General features: G+C 38.5%; 1 protein-coding gene across 2 annotated transcripts in view; it reads left to right on the top strand.

Moving 5' to 3' along the window:
- The window catches only part of LOC101860219, a 32517-nt gene extending 24014 nt beyond the window's left edge, over nucleotides 1–8503 (top strand). For both annotated transcript variants that reach the window (XM_005090369.3, XM_005090370.3), the window contains exons 10-11: nucleotides 1406–1505; nucleotides 3614–8503. In XM_005090369.3, the coding sequence (XP_005090426.1) occupies nucleotides 1406–1505; nucleotides 3614–3620 (107 nt within the window). In that variant the 3' untranslated portion in view covers nucleotides 3621–8503. The remainder of the gene's footprint in view (nucleotides 1–1405; nucleotides 1506–3613) is intronic.
- Nucleotides 8504–18498: the final 9995 nt, after the last annotated feature.

The raw sequence follows: 18498 nt of genomic DNA, 5'->3' as shown, positions 1-18498 counted from the left end.
TCCACGTCTTACCACTTTTCTGTACATCTATTTCTGTGATTTTTTTCCAGGTTCCACACGGTCTTCCCCTTGATCTCTTACCCTGTGGATTCCAATTCTACACTTTCTTTGTTATGCAGCTGCCTGACTTCCTTAGAGTATGTCCAATCCATCGCCACCGCCTTCTTCCTACCTCATCTCTGACTGGGATCTGTCTTGTTTTCCTCAACACTTCCTCGTTGGTGACCCTGTCTGTCCATCTGATCCTCAGTAACTTTCTAGACACTTGTTCAAGAAAACCTGGATCCTCTTTATGCACGTCTGGGATGCGTTCCATGTCTCACATCCATACAACAGGACTGACTTCACATTTGAATTGAAAATCCTCAGCTTGGTTTGAAGTGAGATATCTCTGGTCTTCCAAATCCAATCCAAAGATATGAAAGCATCCTGTGCTTTTCCAATGCGGGACTTTATTTCAGCACATGTTCCTCCCTCTCTGTCAATTATACTCCCGAGATAGCAGAAGGATTCAACGTCTTCTAGTGAATTTCCTTCTATTGTGACCTGCTCCTTTCGTTGTGCATCTGTCCTTAGGACTTTTGACTTTCCAGGGGTGGATCCTCTGTTCAACAGACTCCGATAGGCTGTTTAACCCTATCTTATTTATTTAAAAACAGAAACGACTTCAGCAGACTTTTGAATGAATCAAAAGATTTGATCTCTTTTAAATAACATCATAACAACTTGTGAGCTAGAGCAAAGACAGTCTGCTCCACTACCTCATACTTTAAAAAAATTTCATGAACTTATTTGTTGTTTTAACTGGCATGAATAATAATATGGCAGCTTGTAAATCAGGTTAGGGGCAAAGAATTTTTTTTCCTGCCATTGCCAATATACTGTTGTCATGGATGAAGCACTGCTGAAATGCGGTGTTTGAAGCAAATGCAGGACTTTCTTTGATGTCCCTTGTAGTGCATTTGACTTTCATAATGAATTCAAGGGAAAGGAGCGCTAGATACTAACAGATACTGGCTGTCTGTTCTAATTGTAATTGCTTGATCAAATACTGTTCAGCTGTGTTGATAAATCTGTGCATTTTCTTTGTGTTTTCATGCCTCATAAAAAGTCTGGATTGACAGCACCATTTAATTGATTTTTGTGTTTTTCTTGAGGTATATGCTGTGTCTTTTCCTGTCTGACAAAAGTGGCCTGGTGGCAAGTTTTGATTTGATGTGTACATGGGCATCTAATTATAAAGCCTCAAGGTTTGTGGCTTCTCCTGCTTGTTACAGTGCATGCATCTCCTTGCAGCAAGAATAAGCTTCAACTAAAAGTGATAAGTAGGTTGCACTCAGAAAAAAATTAAGCATAGCAATACATAATTTTGTGGTGGATTTCTGATTCTGTTGCTCTTTCACAGGAGGGTTTGCAGAGAGAGACTTAATTCGTGGTCAGACTTGCTCTGGCTGGCTGGAAAACAACTGTCGCTTAGGTTCTCAGTGCCCCTTTTCTCATCCAAGGTAAGTGTCAAAGCTGGTTTACCCAACGGCCCTCATTAGTTAGGGAGAAGTCTTTTTCAACCCCCTCGAATCGGGGCCATAATCTGCTTTACTAGTAAGAAAAGCCCACCTTTATTTGGGACACACAGTGTGCTGTCATTGCGTCCCAGTGCATTTGCAAAAAGGGATTGTGTTTTGGAACAGGGCAAGGATTGTGATGTGAGGGTGAGGGCAGGATGTCCTTCATTTTGCATAAACTTAAGGCCATGTGTTAAGTCAGGACGTCTTATTTTAAGTTTGTACAAAGTCTTTCCAGGTATTTATCACTATTCAATTGTTTAGAATGTGTTTTTAATTGGACATTAAAGTTGTTGAATCAATACAAATAATTTTGATAAAATTGCCCAATGGGCTGAAAAAAAAAGCCTTTTTCTTCAATTTCAATATTTTGACGAGAGCTTGATTTCACCACAACGACATACCTTTTTTTCCAACTCCTCTTTTTTTTTTTTTTTTTTAGATAATATGTTCAGTTTGTAGCCTAAGCTTGCATCGGGGTTGTTGAAAAGAATGCCATTTTAATATTTAAATATACAGTCAAACCTGTGTAAGACGGCCATCCATTGTCAAGGAGAAAAGTGGCCGTATAAGACAGGTGGCCGTCTTAGGCAGGACTGATCAAGATGAAGAAAACAAACCATTCCCATCCGAGGTCCCAATCGAAAGTAGCCGCTTTGTTGTTGTTGTTGGTGGTGGTGGTGGTTTGTATTTTGTTAGTAATTTTTATTTTGTTGCTGATTTTGCACAAGGGTGACAATAAAACGAAATGCATCAGACAAGGAAGACCGAGTGCCATGTTTAAACAAACACACGGGTCGCCACCACTTGGAGAACGAGCAACGCTTCTGTCACAAGTTCATGTTGACGTCCTTTGTTACTTTGTTACAGACTGGATAAACAGTGACCACTCATCTCACTTACGATTAGAGTAAGAGTTCTGGGCGGGGCTTATGGGTTATGAGGGATCACACGCTTACCTCACCAGCAGCTGAAAATTAGTAGCTATTGGTCAACAGTGGGAGGGGCCTACGCAACATGATCGGTTGGAGGGACTACCTAACGACAATGACAGGTGATTGGATTATGACGGCTCACCTACAACGCTAGGGGCCAATGCACAATTTATGACAAAAAGTAATGGAGTCACTAAGGTGGCCGTCTTAGACAAGTATTATTGCTTAGTGTGATAGGGGTTGTGTGTTAAAATATGGTGGCCGCGGCCGCGTTGGACAGGTGCCCGTTTTACACAGTTAAATTATCTAGAAAAAACGCAAGGGGGGAATGGAAAGTGTCCGTTTGTGCAGGTGGCCGTCTTATAGAGGTGGCCGTCAGGGCAGGTTTGACTGTACTGTTAACAGAACAGAAAGTTGTTGGCTTTCAGTTGAAAATGAAATCTTTATTTTAAAAGAACAACATGTCACAGCAGTTCTCTATGCTGCCTCTAAATAGCCTGACTTATCTTGAGCCAAATCCTATTTGAGAGAGATAAAATAGTCTAATTTTGAAAGGACACTGAATTTTTCTTCATGTCTTTCCCTGTGTCTATGGCAATTAAACACTGTATTACATATTTTAAGTTTTCCTCAGATCATAGCACCCAAGCTAGGTCAAGCCATGCACGTAATTCTGATTTCTGATGGGGGGGACTCATGTTTAGTTAAATCGTTGTACTGCATGAGACATACATTTTGTGTCTTTAGTTGTCTTTCTCTCTGGCAAGCCGCTCGCGGTCGGAACTGCTGTCCTGGTGAGCCGCTGACAGCGGCTAGGGCATATTCCTTTACGACGACTTCAACATCAAATTATTTTTCAGCAATTGCCGATAACAGGTTTCTTCTACCGGAAGTTCATTCATTAGAGTTCAGACATTGCATAAGATATATGAATATGCCAATATATGTACATTTTACATTTCATTTTCTGTTCACAGTGGTGGGAAATAATGAATTCGAAAAGGTAGAATTTGGCTTGGGTGTAAGCTTTTGGATAGGTCAAGTCTCTTTTGCCAAAGTTTTGTCTGAAAGAGTTGGTTAAACCAAATATTAATTTCTTTTTCATTTTTTCTTCAGTATATGAAGCTGGACCCTAGACCTTGCCTGCAGTGCTCAAAGATCTGAGTCCTCATTTCTTTTTTGCTGAATAAAATTTCAACCTGGAGAACGTTGAAAAAAGAATGCTCATCACTCGTGGAACTACTTGCCTGTGTAAAGGATGCAGCAAGTAAATACACTTGCTGAAAATACTTAATTAAAAATTGTTTGTTGTTAATGTCTATTATCCTCTGTCCTTTCTTCAACATGCAAAACATTTCCAGATCTTGTATAAGAGAAGACAAAAAAAATTGAAATCTCAATTGATCTTCCAAGTTGAATGTGATCAGTGTTGGCTCTAAATGGTAGAGGTTCAGAGAAAGAGCATAGAATTGGCATGACAGGTTTATTTGCTACTTTTCAGAACGTACATGCTGGTTGTGTGCTTTTCTCTGAGAAAAATTTTCAATGTTGTCTATTGAACATGTTTATTTTTCTGGCTTCGGGAACATATTCAGCAAATTAGAATGGTATAATTCATATGATATGGATTGCTGCTGTAAAATCACTTTCTTGAATTGCAAATGAGACTGAACAGATTTAAAGCAAAAGATAGAGAATGACGTGGTATTTCCCAAGGGAACGATCGCTATAGCTTTAAAATAAGTTTGTCATAGAATGACAGTAGCATAACGTATTTTGAGTTGAACCGTACCTGATTCTATTTAATAATATACTGTCTGGCTATTAGGTAGTTGCTAGATTTATGGTTCTTTAAATTTTTTGTGTGCTTATGTTTATATCTTAACACATAGTATTGTCAGCTTAGACTGGTACAGTAAATAATTGGTGTGTGTAAGAAGTATCATTGAACGTGTGAACAGCACATTTCATTTTTGTTAAGGTAAGGTATATTAAGCTTTGAATCAGAGTTTTCCATTCATTTGCCCCAGTGTCAGCTTTAAATTAATTCACATGAAAGCTTTGTTCCTTGATATTCTCTTGTAAAGTTGTAAAGCAACTTTATCATTCCATTTCTCTTTGACAGTCTTACACACGTTCATAAATAATTGTAGTAGTCTTGACGTGTTTGGTTTCTCTAGTGCTCTGAGTTGTAGTCTGTGGTCTTCATTATGGTTCTTTTTGGCTGGGGGCAGTTACATTTGTGTTTTATTAGCCGTTTGATAGAAATATTACACTCTACATTTTCAATGTATTTATCTTTGAACAGTTTGGAAAGTCTAAATATGTTCACATACAGTGACCATATTTAGTGGGACTGGATAATTTTTTCCAAAAAAAAAATGTTGAAAGGTGTTTTGGAGGAAAATATTGCACTAACACAGAAACAGCAATATATGTGTTTGTCTTCTTCAGAAATCTGAACTGTTTAATATCTAGTCATGTGTGATTTTTGTCCCCCTTCAAACTGACAGCATTTTCATGTATGTTCATCTGGTCAGACCTGAGAAACCTATCAGTCGTGCTGTGGTCATCAGACAAGACCTTGTGATGGTGTATATGACTCTGAAGTTTGGTTGAATGTGTGCTTGTTTTGAGGAAGTCCAGGCACTCAATTGTCTATATTACCACAATGTATTCCGGACTAGTTTTGAATTATATCTGTTCATGTAGCTCTACTCCACTGGAAGGTGAATGTGATCTCTTGGGTTGGGATTGAGGGGGATATGAAAGGAACATTTTGTTATGTTATATATTGGGGGGACAATTTGTTCTTCCTGGACTCTGTTGAAGTCAAAAGATTGCTTGATAGAATAAGTTTTGAAATGAAGTTTTGTCCCTTTTCTGAACTTCCTTTGGGACGTATTTCTGAAAAAGTCTTTATGTTAGTAGTTATTAGTTTTGGAAGTTGCCATCTTTCCTTTGTAAGGAAAAAAAATCAGATATATTGCTGTGTCATCATTATGATTATTGCCTGAACTGATGAAATCTCTGCTCTTGACAAGATGGTGAGGCTAAAGGAAAAATAAGCAAGCAGCTAATGTTGGTTTGAACTCTCATATCCTCAGTGAGCGTTCATTCTTACATTTTTTCAGTTGCGAGCTAGAGAAGTGAAGAAGAGTGTCTACGCTGCACATATCTGTGATAATCATCAATAAGTCATTGTGAATAGCTCAGAATTTTCACCCAATTTGAACAAAAATTGTTCATTTGCTATGGAGAAGAGAGTTGCTGAATGTATGCCTTTTTGCCATATTGTTCGTTAGAAGGATAGTGATTGTCTGAGTAGAATGTATTCACCATAAGTATGAATTCTCAATCAAAAAGTTCTCCTGTGTGAATGATATTACATTTTTGCCGAAAAGTGCCTGATACTATCATGTATTTGGGTTCGGGCAAATCATGTTTTGTAATGCTTCACTGTAAACTGTTGCCCTTACACCCTGTGCCCATTGTGTATATCATGTGTCTGTGGATTTAATATGAAAATTTAAAAAAAAAAAAGTAACAAAAAGGGATGGGAAAAGAGGTCACTAAGCCTTGGCCTCAGAACATTGAAAACAATGCCTTTACGTTGTGGGGACGATATTTATAGAGGCTGTGATTTGATGTGTTGTTTTTGCATTGACTTTTTTTGGTGAAAAAGTACCTTCTCTACCGTGGTGCAGCAGCTTTTTTTTTGTGTTTTTCATCAAGACATTCGTTCAGTGACTGCCTGTATGCTCTTAAAGACTAGCCAGTTGTTCTTAAAAGTCTTTCTTTTCATAAGTTTTGTCTCTAAAAGTCTTACTCTTACCTGTTGACTTTGAAGTCATTGGTACAGCAAGGCTAAAAATTTTCTAGTGTGGGGCCAAGGCTTATGATTTTTAAACCTGTGAAAAAAAAGTTCTGTACAGCTGTATCCAGCAATGGTGAAAATTACTGGTCTATTTATTGTGTGAATGGTCTGATATGAGAGGAATGCAAGGTATGATAATGAAGTGTTTGAAAGTGTATAAATACAGGATTTTCTGAATGGGAATATGTAATCAACATTTTCTATTTACCATTTTGTCTCAAAGTTGCCTCAGATGTAATTACAGGTGAGCAATATGGGAGGTGTACATGGGATTTATGTGTGTAGAAGATATGGATTACTTGTGCAATAGAACAACAAATGCCTTGTGACAATAACATGTCTGCAGTATTTATGCCCGAACATATGTTTAAAAAAGGGTGATGCAACATGCAACATGCTGGCATTTGGATTTTTATACGTTTTGTCATATTTTGTCGTATGGACATCATGAGGAAGCTTTGAAAGAGAAGCAGTTTTAAAACAAAAGGTTCCTTACTTTTAAGTAAGTCTGGTATATGAAGGGTGTTTTTATTTGTTTACGCATTACACCCTTTGAGAAGCCCTCTTGCAGGGTTTATAAAATTACTAAGAATGAAATTGAATTGAGCAGAAGTTGTAGCGTTTATGCTGTGCCTCAAAATTTCTTTTAGCAGATGAACTGAAAATAGTGAAAGTTTAAAGTTTCGAGATGTAAACAATTGTTTAATTTGAAAACTTTTGAGAATGAGGATCATTTGGCTGAAAAATGAAATGTTTTATCTTTTTTTACCACCCTGAAGAAGGCAGTTCAACAGAATGGTGGAAAGAAAAAGAAAACTTTCAAGATATATGCAATTTTTTTATCTCCATGTAGTATTTTCCTAAAGCCCTGTAAATTTTTAAAAATGTTTTGAAATGTTGAAAAATAGAATTTCTCTTCGTATCAAAAACTCTTCATTGTCCTCATTGGTTTTAGCCATTTTAAGAGGCATTGGAAACTAGAATGACTGAAGATGAGGAAGAGACTCATCTATAATAAACATTGTTTTTCCAAGATATTTTTAAATATTAAGAAAGAGAATTTAAGAAACTAGTTTCATCTGTTGAAATAGCTTTATTGGAAAATGTTTTCCCTCACACTCACCTTTTTTTCTGTTGTTCCCTGACCAAAGGGACATACATCAGTCTTTTAAGCTCACAGGGTGAGAGAGAATTTACCAGCTAGTTTCCTTTTCGTATTACCAAGGGTGGAGTTTCGAAGAATGGAAACATAGCATGTGCAGACTTTGGAATCTAGGTTGAATGTTGAATGTTGTAATCCATGTCTAATGCTGGTTGATTCCTGTTACTGAAGGAATGTTGGTGTTGGTGCCTAACTCGGTTCTATTTTATTTATTGAGAAACTTCTTTATTCTTGCAGACTTACTATAAGTCCATTATTTTTCTTACCCTGTCAAGACACATAATGTGTTAAAGCTTTTGGTCACCAACAGAAGAACAGTTCTTCTCTTTCATTTTTGGTTCTTTTAGAAAGATCTGATTACAAATTTTTTTGGTGCTGAACTCAGCCTGTCGCTCATGCGCACAGCAATGAAGTTATATCATGTATAACCTACAAGATAGTCTGTGCATTCAATTTTAAAGGTTTACCCCATTGTGGAATAATGGTGTTTTCATATATGGCAAAGATGGGAGGTATTTCTGAAATGTTTCTTTTATCTGTGACATGTAGGGACTACTCCGTGCTCCCATGGGTCTGTGAGTAAAGGGGAGTGACCCCTTAGTGTGGGTGGGCTTTCGCTCCAGCTGTGCGGTTAAAGTTGGTCAAGACCGCAGGGATGTGAATTTTGAGAACATTCTTAAAAAAGGAAGATCAGTTTCATGACTGGACCCACATGTGAAGATAAGTTGCCTTTCTTTTTTTGTTGACATTTTCTTTTTCCTCCAAAATTGAAATTTTAGGACAATTTCCGGTTAAAGCTAGCCCATCTTGCCATGGTCATTGTGACGGAAATCAAGAATTCATCTGAAATGAAGGCACTTCCTTTTGTTGCTTATGACTTGGAATTACATGACACTGTAATATTGTTCTAAGTTATATCCTAATCTATAGAGAGAGGGCAAAAACTTTTGCACTTGTCTAAAAAAAATTTAAAATGTTGGCCAAAATGTGGTCTGAAATTGTTCACAATATGTTCTCCATAATATATCTTGAAATCAGAACTGAATGTTCTGGTCTGGTTTATCGTGTGCTCTGCCTGTAACAGCAATGGGTAGATTTATAAATGCATTTATTTCATTTATTGAGTGTTTATTATCTAGATATATGTGTAAGAGCACGAACTTTTCCCTTCCCTACAACCTGAATTTATTTTTTCACTTGTGTGAGTGAAATGAAATGCTCTCCAGTGCGAAGAAATTGCCCCCCCCCCCCCCCTCGTTTCCTCTCATTCTCTCTCTCTCTCTCTCTCTCTCTCTCTCTCTCTCTTTCTCTCTCTCTCTCTCTCTCTCTCTCTCTCTCTCTCTCTCTCTCTCTCTCTCTCTCTCTCTCTCTCTCTCTCTCTCTCTCTCTCTCTCTCTCTCTCTCTCTCTCCTCCCTTCTCACGTGAACATGAAGAAAGTTAAAGCTAAAATGATATGGAATGTGCTGGCATGCTGGAAAGACCAGCCCTGTTGGCACCAGGTTCCTTTATTGTTTTCTCTACAAGAATTTAAAAAAATTTTTGTGCCCTCTTTCAACTTCCCCAATCATGTGCTGTTTATTTTTTATCTTTGAAAACTGTCTTGTTTCCTATGGTGCCATTGTGAATGCACACGAGTTGGGACTGCTAAAGCTGAGAACTGGACTGGCTATTATTATAGAAACCAGCCACAATTTCCTTTTAACAGCATGCTCTCTTGTCTGTTTTAGTTAATTTTTTGGAGTATTTTTAAGTTCCCTCCTTTACAGTACAGCTCACCTCACCTCACTAACCAATACGGAATTTGGGCCTCTCACTGGTACTGGAGGTAGCGTGAGGAGACATTTGATGCTGTTCACTCTAAAGTTAGTTTTACCCACTTGACAGTCCGGATGTGCTGCTGAGCTCTCAACCTCACTGGTCACTGACTGAAAGAATGGAGGGAGGGGGTGTGACCTCCGCGCTCACTCTTGTCGTGTTGTCTCTTTCTGTTTTGCTAACCTCTTTTGATGGGCTTCAAGACTTCTTAAATCTGAATTTTTTAAGGAGGAAAAAAAAATCACAAAGACACAACTTATTGTTACTGTTACTTGTCGGACAAACTGTCTTGTCATAGCTTGTTCACTTTCGTCTGACTGCGTAAAACAAAATTCTAGCTTATTGAGGAATTTTCCTATGCCCACGAAACTTTGCATGGCTTTTCTGCAGGCCTGTGACCAACAAAAATATATTTAAAAAATCTTGACTCTGTAATAAGAAAGTTTTCTCTTTGGGGCCTTTATTAAAAAACCGCTCTTTGAATGCATACACAGGATCACTAAAATAACTGACTTAAGTAGCTTTGCCAACAAATTGCTCATTTTGAGATGGTGACACTGCCCTGCCCTGACATTTCAGTGTAAGCTTGTCGATTTCATCCGTCTAGACGTCTCCACATACTCCATGGGAGTCTCAAAAATACTGGCCCCCTCTCTTGAATCGAGTTTTTTAGGTGAACGTTAAAGAGTGGTGTTGAGGAAAATATGTCAATTTAAAATTGTTTTAGGTGAATGCTATAAATCCTCTTTTATTTTTTTGAGTCTTATATTTCATTGAACCGGATTTTGTTAGGTGCTAGGTTCACTGTATAACAAACAGCCTTTGAGCAGTATTCAGTATGTAGGCTACTGGTACATGTACTTCTACAACCAAACTAATGCTGTGTATTGTCAAAGAAAGTGCCCACTGATCTCTGATTTAAGATGCTGTGGCTGCTCGAGAATGAGATTGGAAGAGAACTTTGATTTATATTGTTTTCCTTTGTGAATCATAGTTTTTGTTAGTATCCATCCATTTTTTTTGGTGATTTTTCTCAGGATCATACATGTATTTGTCATGGTGTTCTTGCTTGTTGATCTGAACATTATTTTATTGAAACTGTATTTTTCCTCTTTTCTCTCACTGTTCTTTTCCCTAGTAACTCGTGTATATCTATTATTCGAGGAAAGGTGTTCTTGTTGATCTACAGTACCTGTATGGGTAAAAAAAAATTTGTCTTGTTCCTCCTGTTTGGATTACATTGGTAGTGTCTTGAATGAGAGTTTGCATTTTGCTGGTAGTGATTAATTAATTAATACCAATGTTTGTACAATTTTAGAAAAAGAAACCTATGGGTTTTTTTTTGTATCTAGACCCATCTGTCGTCTCTTGGTTTACTCCTCTGTTAGATCAGTATGAAGCTTGTTGGGCTGCTGTGTGTGACACAGTGGTTTGAAGCCCACGCAGGGAATTCCTGGACTTTGGTCTCTAAAGGTCTTCATGGCTCTCCTACTTCACTGTGTCCAACTTTACATATACTGCCTCTTTGAAAGACCTTTGTGTGGTGGGAGGTGCTTTTTATGGGACTGTACTTTACAGCATGATTATTACCTCATCCTCTCTATCCGCCCCCCCCCCCCTCTCTCTCTCTCTCTCTCTCTTTCTCTCTCTCTCTCTGTCTGTCTCTCTCTCTCTCCCTCCTTTCCCCTTTCCTCCTAGGATAACTGTTAGGTGTCTCTTTTTGTATATGATGCTATTATGGCCTTCCTTATCAGCAGTCATGTGCTGCTGTCTTTGCCTTTTGTATTAGATTGATGAAAATTCCTTTTTCTTCTCATTTTTGCTATTTTTCTAGGGGTCAGGCTGCATCATCTTCGTATGAAAACACTACAAAGGTCCCCCCTCACTTCCCCTCTTCCAGATTCATAATGTGCAGTGAAGCCAATTTTCCCTCTGAAACTCTAAAGACTATTGTTCTTTTGAACATAATGTGCAAGTTAGATATTTTTCAGAAATCATGATCAGATTAAACCACTTTGTTGTTGCTTCTTCACTGTTCACATTTTTGAAGAGAAGTCAGTTTATTAGCCAGGTGAAATTTGTTTTGTCCTTTTGAAAAACAGATGTCTGTTCTTTGGTTGAAAAAAAAAAATGAGACAGGGTTTCATTTTCTATCCTTTGCCTTTTTATTTATTCTATGATTTTCACAAGTCTCATTATTTCTCCCACTCACCTTCTCCTGGCCCGTTCAACATGTGCACTGCTCCCTCAGTACTTTCAATTCCCCGTTTTCCGGCCAGCATCACTGGTCTCCCGCTTTAGCAAAAACATGTAGTTTTTTCCACTCTCCTAAGCCCCCTTTTCTCTTGCCAAACTGCTTCTTAATCTTTTAATAATATTTCGAGGCTGCATTGTTTTAAGTATGTATATTATGTGTGTGTGTGTCAGTTGGGGTGGGAGGGTAGACTTTTATAGGAGCTACTCTACCTTTCTACCTTCCTTGAACTGATTATGAATGTATGATGTGAACTAATGCAGCCTTACTGTGTACTTGGTAAGACCGTGATGTTAGGAGAAGTTGGAATTGATATCTGTGGTTTAGTGGTTAAACACTTCACTGTCGCATGCAGGAGACATGAGTTCAATCTGTGAGTGGGGAGAATCTTTATCAAGTATCTCAGTCTTTCTGCTGGTATGTTGTATCCCTCTGAGCCTGGGTTGGCCCTGTCGTCAGACAGCATTGAAAACCCACCTCCTGATAAATGATTGTGTTGATTAGGGGTTGTAAAAGAACCTACATTTATACAAAAACAAAAGGCCTACATTTATACAAAAACAAAAGGAAAAAGGACAAGTTTATTGGTTCCCTCCCTCATAAAACGGAAACGAATAAGAGAGCGATTGTGAAAGTGTAGTGACGTAGCAGTTTCTTTTGTTGCCTTTACTAGATGTTACCTTTGCCGTGAGTGAGCGAATTAGTGTCCTGTTTTTCCTCTGCAAAAAGAATTTCTCCTCTTAATTGATGGAGTATAGTTTTTTCAAAATGCTGATTGAATAATGGAAATGGAATTGTTTTTACTTCTTAAGTCTACGTCTTGTGTTTCAAAGTTAAACCATTTGAGAGACTGCAACTGTTGGCAGTGAGTGGCTTTTTTAGTACATGACAGGAGTGCTCATGTCTTATGAATACTTGCATCTAGGTTATGTATGTGTGATGGAAATATTTTATTGAGTTTTATACTTGAAAGAGTTTGACGTTGAATGGTACAGTGATTTTAGTGGTGAGAAAAGGTAATGTACGAGTGAATGGGTTCAGTGAGTTTGGCTGTTTGAGTTTGTTAAAAGTGTGTGTAACATCGATTGCAACTGACATTTCCGTTGGAAGGAATGTCATGAATCAGATAAAAAGTTATTAATGATATGAACTTGAGTTGAATAGTTTTAAATATTGGGTACCATAATTGAGCTGACATTAAAAAAACAAACTTGTAATGTGATTTATAGTTCTCTTGCTGTGAAATTTTCTGGCTTGGTTTAATAGCAAATCCTGGAATCTGAGCAATCTGAGAACTCGATAGATAAACATAAAGATGAAGCGTAAAAGATTTTTGCTTCCATTACTAGTTAGGGACAAGATCAAGAAGGATATTAGCCAGTACAGTTGATTAAATTCTATTACTTTATGAACCTTTATTAGTACACTTGTACCTTTCTAACGGCAGTTGTGTCAATGAGACAGGTTAGTCTGTCTGTCAGCTCGTTTTTGCAGAATGTACTGAATCTTGTGCTTGTACTTTTTTAAAGTACCAATGGCTCGAGACCATGCCGTCAAAGCAAACTTGAAAATGTTTGTCAACGAATCATTGCCAGAAATGTGCAATATGATTCGTGTTACATTCCATTGTTGGAGTAACTTTTAGAGACCTAATAAAGTGGGATTAAAAAAGACAAAACAAATGTTGTTCCTTTGAATTGTATTACTTTGTTTAGTTGTTGATTTTCTTGCTTATTCTAAACACTATTTTTAGTTAGTTGGGAAAGCCTACATATTTTACTTGCCTTTCTTCTGTTCTTTCCTTACCTTTTCTCTAGAGTTTTGTAGAATGATCCTATCTTTTTAACAACTTACTGTATCTTTGCGGTGAATCATGAAAATGGTTGTGTGGAAAAAGTCGACACTGCAACTGCCAGTGGTGGGAAAGTGCCACTGGTAGTGGTAGGTCCTACTTTTTTCCCTTCTAATCTGTTTTTTTCTGTCTGTCTGTCTCATACTTTCCATGCACTAAATGACCGTAATTATTTAATGTGTAGCAATTGCAACTCTGTTTACTCGACATTGAGGAAATCTAATGAAACAAGTTTTGCTATCATATGTATTGCAATATGATGGTATTTAAGGACCTTTTTCATATATTTAGAATATGTTATTGCGCACATAGTGAAATATACATATTTAGCGGATTTCCGCTACCGCCATTTCCTCCGCTAAACTCCGCTACCGCCTATCGTAGGCTTGTTGGAGATCGACAAACACAGCTGTTGTCTGTTCCCCTCTTTGAAATCCATCAATGATTTTCTGTGTGAGCCTGAAGAGCTGGTCTTCTGTCCTGCCTTTTGACCTGAACCCTGCTTGACACTGTGATATCAGACCTGAAGACTCAAGCCACCAATAAAGACGAGAATTGAGGATTCTTTCACAGAGCTTGCCAATACAGGACGTAAGTGATATTGGGCGGTAGTTTTCAGGGTCATTGGCCTTCTTTCCTTTCTTTAAGAATGGGTTTATAGTAACTAGTTTCCATGCTTTAGGCAGATTTCCCTCAGTCCATGTTCTGTTGTAGAGCTTAAGAAGTAGCAATTTGGCTTTTTCACCAAGGTTTTGTAGCATCTCATTGTGTACTTTATCAGGACCTGGGCTTTTTCGCTTCTTTAGTTTCTTGATTGCACAGTCCAACTCTCGATTAGTTAAGAAGTCGTGGAAGATACTCGGTGTCATCAAATCTCTCTCTTTTCCTTTCAGAACACTCAGTAGACCCCTGCCCAGGTCATTCCTTTTGCTGCTCTTGTTAATGGAGGCAAAATGTTTATTGAAGTGTTCGGCTTTTTTTAACTCGCTGGTGAGAACTTCGGTTTCTGTTTGTAGTGGTTTGGGGTTTTCTTTCCTTTTTTCGCCAGTGAGGTTATTTAGAAGTGACCAAGCTTCACGTCCACCTTGATGTAAATTGAGTCCCTCACACTTCTGCATCCAGGCTTCCTTCTTAGATTCCTTGGTACCAAGTTTAGCCTCTGCTACGGCCTTTTTGTATCTAATTTTCTTGTCCATATTTTTTAGATCTTTCTCATATTCATGTCTGGCATCATTTTTAGTTTTTGTAGCTTTCTCCAAGCGCTCGTTCCAAAAGGGTTTACAGTTGGTTCTGCACCCCTGTTGGATACTTTTCTTTGCAGCATCTAAGATGGTGGAGGTGAGTTCACTATTAAGGGGGTGTAGCTATGGTCAACACCCAAATGCTACGGTTTTTGGTCTAACGCTTGCTTTTCTGCATCAAAGGGTGTGACATAGTACAAAAAAAGGTTATCAAGCAAAAAATTCAAGATTTTAGCATTAGTAATCTCGAGCCATCAAAAATAAAGGATTGGTTCAGCATTTTTAAAACCAATTTTATATTTTGTCAATCATCAACACTCATCAAGATAGAAGCCTAATATTTGGCATGGCGATTACTGTTGGTAGGTAGAACAACCTTACAGAGCCAAATTTGAATGTTCTGTACTGACTTGTGAGCCTTACAGTCCTTGCTATGCTCTACATTCAGGTCTCCAATGTTTTAAGATTTTGTAAAATAAAACAGGCCTAAAACTCCAAATGTGTTCCATAAACAGCAAAAATGCTCCTGTAAAGTTATAGAGAAATGTGTATAAAAGATTGTGTCCAAATGTGAAACAATTCTGACAGTAACTTTCTGAGATCTACTCAATATAGTTTTGCAACCTGGTCAGATAAACAATTCTGAGAAAACTGCAAAGAGAGATAATTTTTGGTGAAGATTTTCCTACATTGCTACCTCTCTTAAATGCGTTTTCCAGCTATTTATAAGTTTGATAAAGGAATTAGGCTTCTAAAGATGGATCCTTGATATTGATATCTATTAAGATACTCCAAAATCCGAAAACTGATATTTTTTCAAAATATTTACTGATCTGACCAGTGGATCCCCTTAAGGGCGTCTATACTTTTATTGTCTAGATCATCCAGTTTAACTGTGTCCTCAGCTGTTTTTCTGAAGAGATCCCAGTTTGCCTTCTTGAAGTTCCAACGGGTTCTTCTTTTCCTTTGTCTGTGTTTCAGTATACTGATTTGGGTGAGAACAGGACGATGGTCACTAGATATACAGTCTAGCACCTCTTCACTGCAATTGTTGTGTAAATCAGCAGAGACCAGGGTGAGATCTGGTCTGTGGAGGGTCCCATGTCTCCTGTGAAGAAGTGTTTTGATTGAATCCTCATTTTGAAGAAGGATGAGGTTAGAGGACAGACATAGTTCTTCAATCCTCTTACCTGTGTTGTTTTGGTCAGCATAGCCCCAAAGGGGGGAGTGTCCATTAAGGTCACCAGCTATGACCGTCTTCTTAAAGATAGTGCTCTGTTCCAAGAAGTTCAGAGTGCTACTTGGGGGACAATAGATGTTATAAAGTATGAGCTTGCTGTTGCCATACCACAGGGTGGCTTTATCATATGTGCGTCTGTGGGGTGCCAATTAAGGAGCTCTACTTCACCCTGGATGTCATTTCTGATATAGGTTATAATCCCTTGGCAACCTTCACATTTACATGGATAAGGGGTATACCCAGTGATGTTTATGTCACAGGCGTCACAGGATGAATGGAGAGTTTCCTGTAATAGAGCAATGTGGACTTTCCTTTCATACAAAATTTTCCCCAATTGTGTTTTCTTCTTGTCCAAGCCACAGACATTTGCCTGAAGAATATTGAAGTCTATAAGCTTCTCTTTTCCGTTACCAGTTGTAGGGGGTGTTTTCTTCTTGTTTTTTCCATTTTCTCTGCTTTCTGCTTTTCTTTTTCTTCCAATAACCATCCAGTCCAGGCCAGCTTGGTTGCCCAATAAGACCTGGGGGAGACCTTGATTACCGAGGCGGCGTCTCGGCTCGTGTGGGATTCTATCATTTGTGAATAGCATCTAAAACTGGTGGTTCTGTGATTTTCCTTCCATCCCGGGGTAGGAGATAAAGCAGTGGCTGTAGGTGCAATGCCACAAACAAAAACCCAACTCCATCACAGAGATTGTAAGAAAAATGAATGGGTATGTTGGTGTCTGTTGTATTATATTGAGAAGTTGTTTGAGGAGATAAAGAAGAGAAAGACGCTATTAAGAGCATAGTTGCTGTGTGTTGCTGAAATACAAAAATTATAATATAATAATATTAATAATAATACTAATAGTAATAGTAATAATAATACCAATTGGAAGCTAGATTCCCCCCCCCCTCCTACCAGAGCAACCAAGTCCTCTCATACGAGAGATGGGGGCAGGGGAAGGTATGGCAGATCCCAGAGGGTTAATGTTGTCAACAAGCAAGACGCAAATGGTCTCTGCACATTCTCCGCAGTCATAGGGCTCTCCGATAAGTGCATGCTTAATACATGTATGTAGCTGGGTATTCCCTACGTCACATCCAGTACAGTGCTGACAATGAACCTCTGCTTTCCACACCACCAATACCCGTCCCAACTCCAGGTCAAAGAAAGATTGTCGATGGAGAGAGGAGAAAAGAAAAGTTGATAAATGTAATAAAGTAAAACAATAAAGACAATAAATAGAAAGAGTAAGAAACATAGTAAAGTAATACGTCTCTTTTCGGGGTCACCCCTTGACCCGTTAGCTTCCTCTTTTTCTTTTCCTATTCGAAGAGTACTAACCCCCCCCCCCCCAACCACGAAGAGGTGGGTCTATTTGGGGGGTTGGGGGGGGGGGGGGCACACGAGTACCTTAACAATATTGTTATTGACCAATTTAATATAATACGATAATGCATGACACAAAATAACGGAACCCTCGGTTTTCGTAATAACTTTTAAATGAAGGCATAAAATTTGACCAAATTTAGTATCGGGAACTTGGTTCATGCAAAAACCTAAAAGTGTATGAGGTTTAGTCTATAAAAAACAAAACAATTGACGAGGGATTTTCGAAACAACCTCTAAATACAAAATAAGCTTATGCTCCAATCAAATCAGATCCTGTTCTGTTTTTCTCTTGAAACCTTCGATACACCGGTAATCTGTATTTAGATCTATTTAAGATATTTTCTATTTTAAAACCGGCATGGTATTGTTTTAACACTAAGTCAAATCGTAAAATACAGCAATTTTTTTTTCATTTATAAACAATAAAAATACATATCATGTACTAATGTAGATCTAGATCATTCCTAGCACCCACTCCCGTGTGAATGCAGCTTAAGGCGTTTTACATAACGGCGTGTCTACGTGTACTGTACGCGGGCACCTAGCCTCAGTGTCTACATACACGGTAACCCGCAACAGGCACGTGCACGTAGTCTCAGTGTCATGTACACGGTAACCGGGCAGTTCAGAACTCCAAATTCAGTTTATGTCATCCGGTGTTGCCTTCAACCCCAGCCCTCCCCCGACTGTACCTTAAAAAAAATAATTCCCCCTTCCTGAGCTCTATACTTCGTAGCGCACAGACTTTGAATGAACTATGGTGACCCCAACTGGTACTCACAATGTGATGTAAAAGCACAGGTTCACTGACCGGTAACGATGGCCAGCCCGACAAGACGCGTGTATAACTTTCTATTTGTATTTCAACAAATGACAGCACAGGACAAATATTGGTTTATTTTCATTCCGGTTACCGTGTACGTAGATACTGAGACTAGGTGCCCGGTTACCTTGTATGTAGACACATGCATCAAGTACGAATAATATTCCCGAGCGCACACACACGCACACACACTCACATACACCTCACACTCGCACACGCCTACTTTCTTATCACACGCGCACGCTTACACACATTAAAATTAGATAAAGGCCTAGCCCAGAGAGGGCCAATCTTCTCGGCCTAGCCTATGTCTCAGTTTGTGTTGTACATGATGCATTCCGGCCTGAATTTCCGGTTTT

The sequence above is a fragment of the Aplysia californica genome, unplaced genomic scaffold, assembly GCF_000002075.1.
Source record: "Aplysia californica isolate F4 #8 unplaced genomic scaffold, AplCal3.0 scaffold00016, whole genome shotgun sequence".
Lineage (NCBI taxonomy): Eukaryota > Metazoa > Mollusca > Gastropoda > Aplysiida > Aplysiidae > Aplysia > Aplysia californica.
Note: the sequence above shows the minus strand (reverse complement) of the source record. Positions and strands in the feature narration are given on the sequence as shown.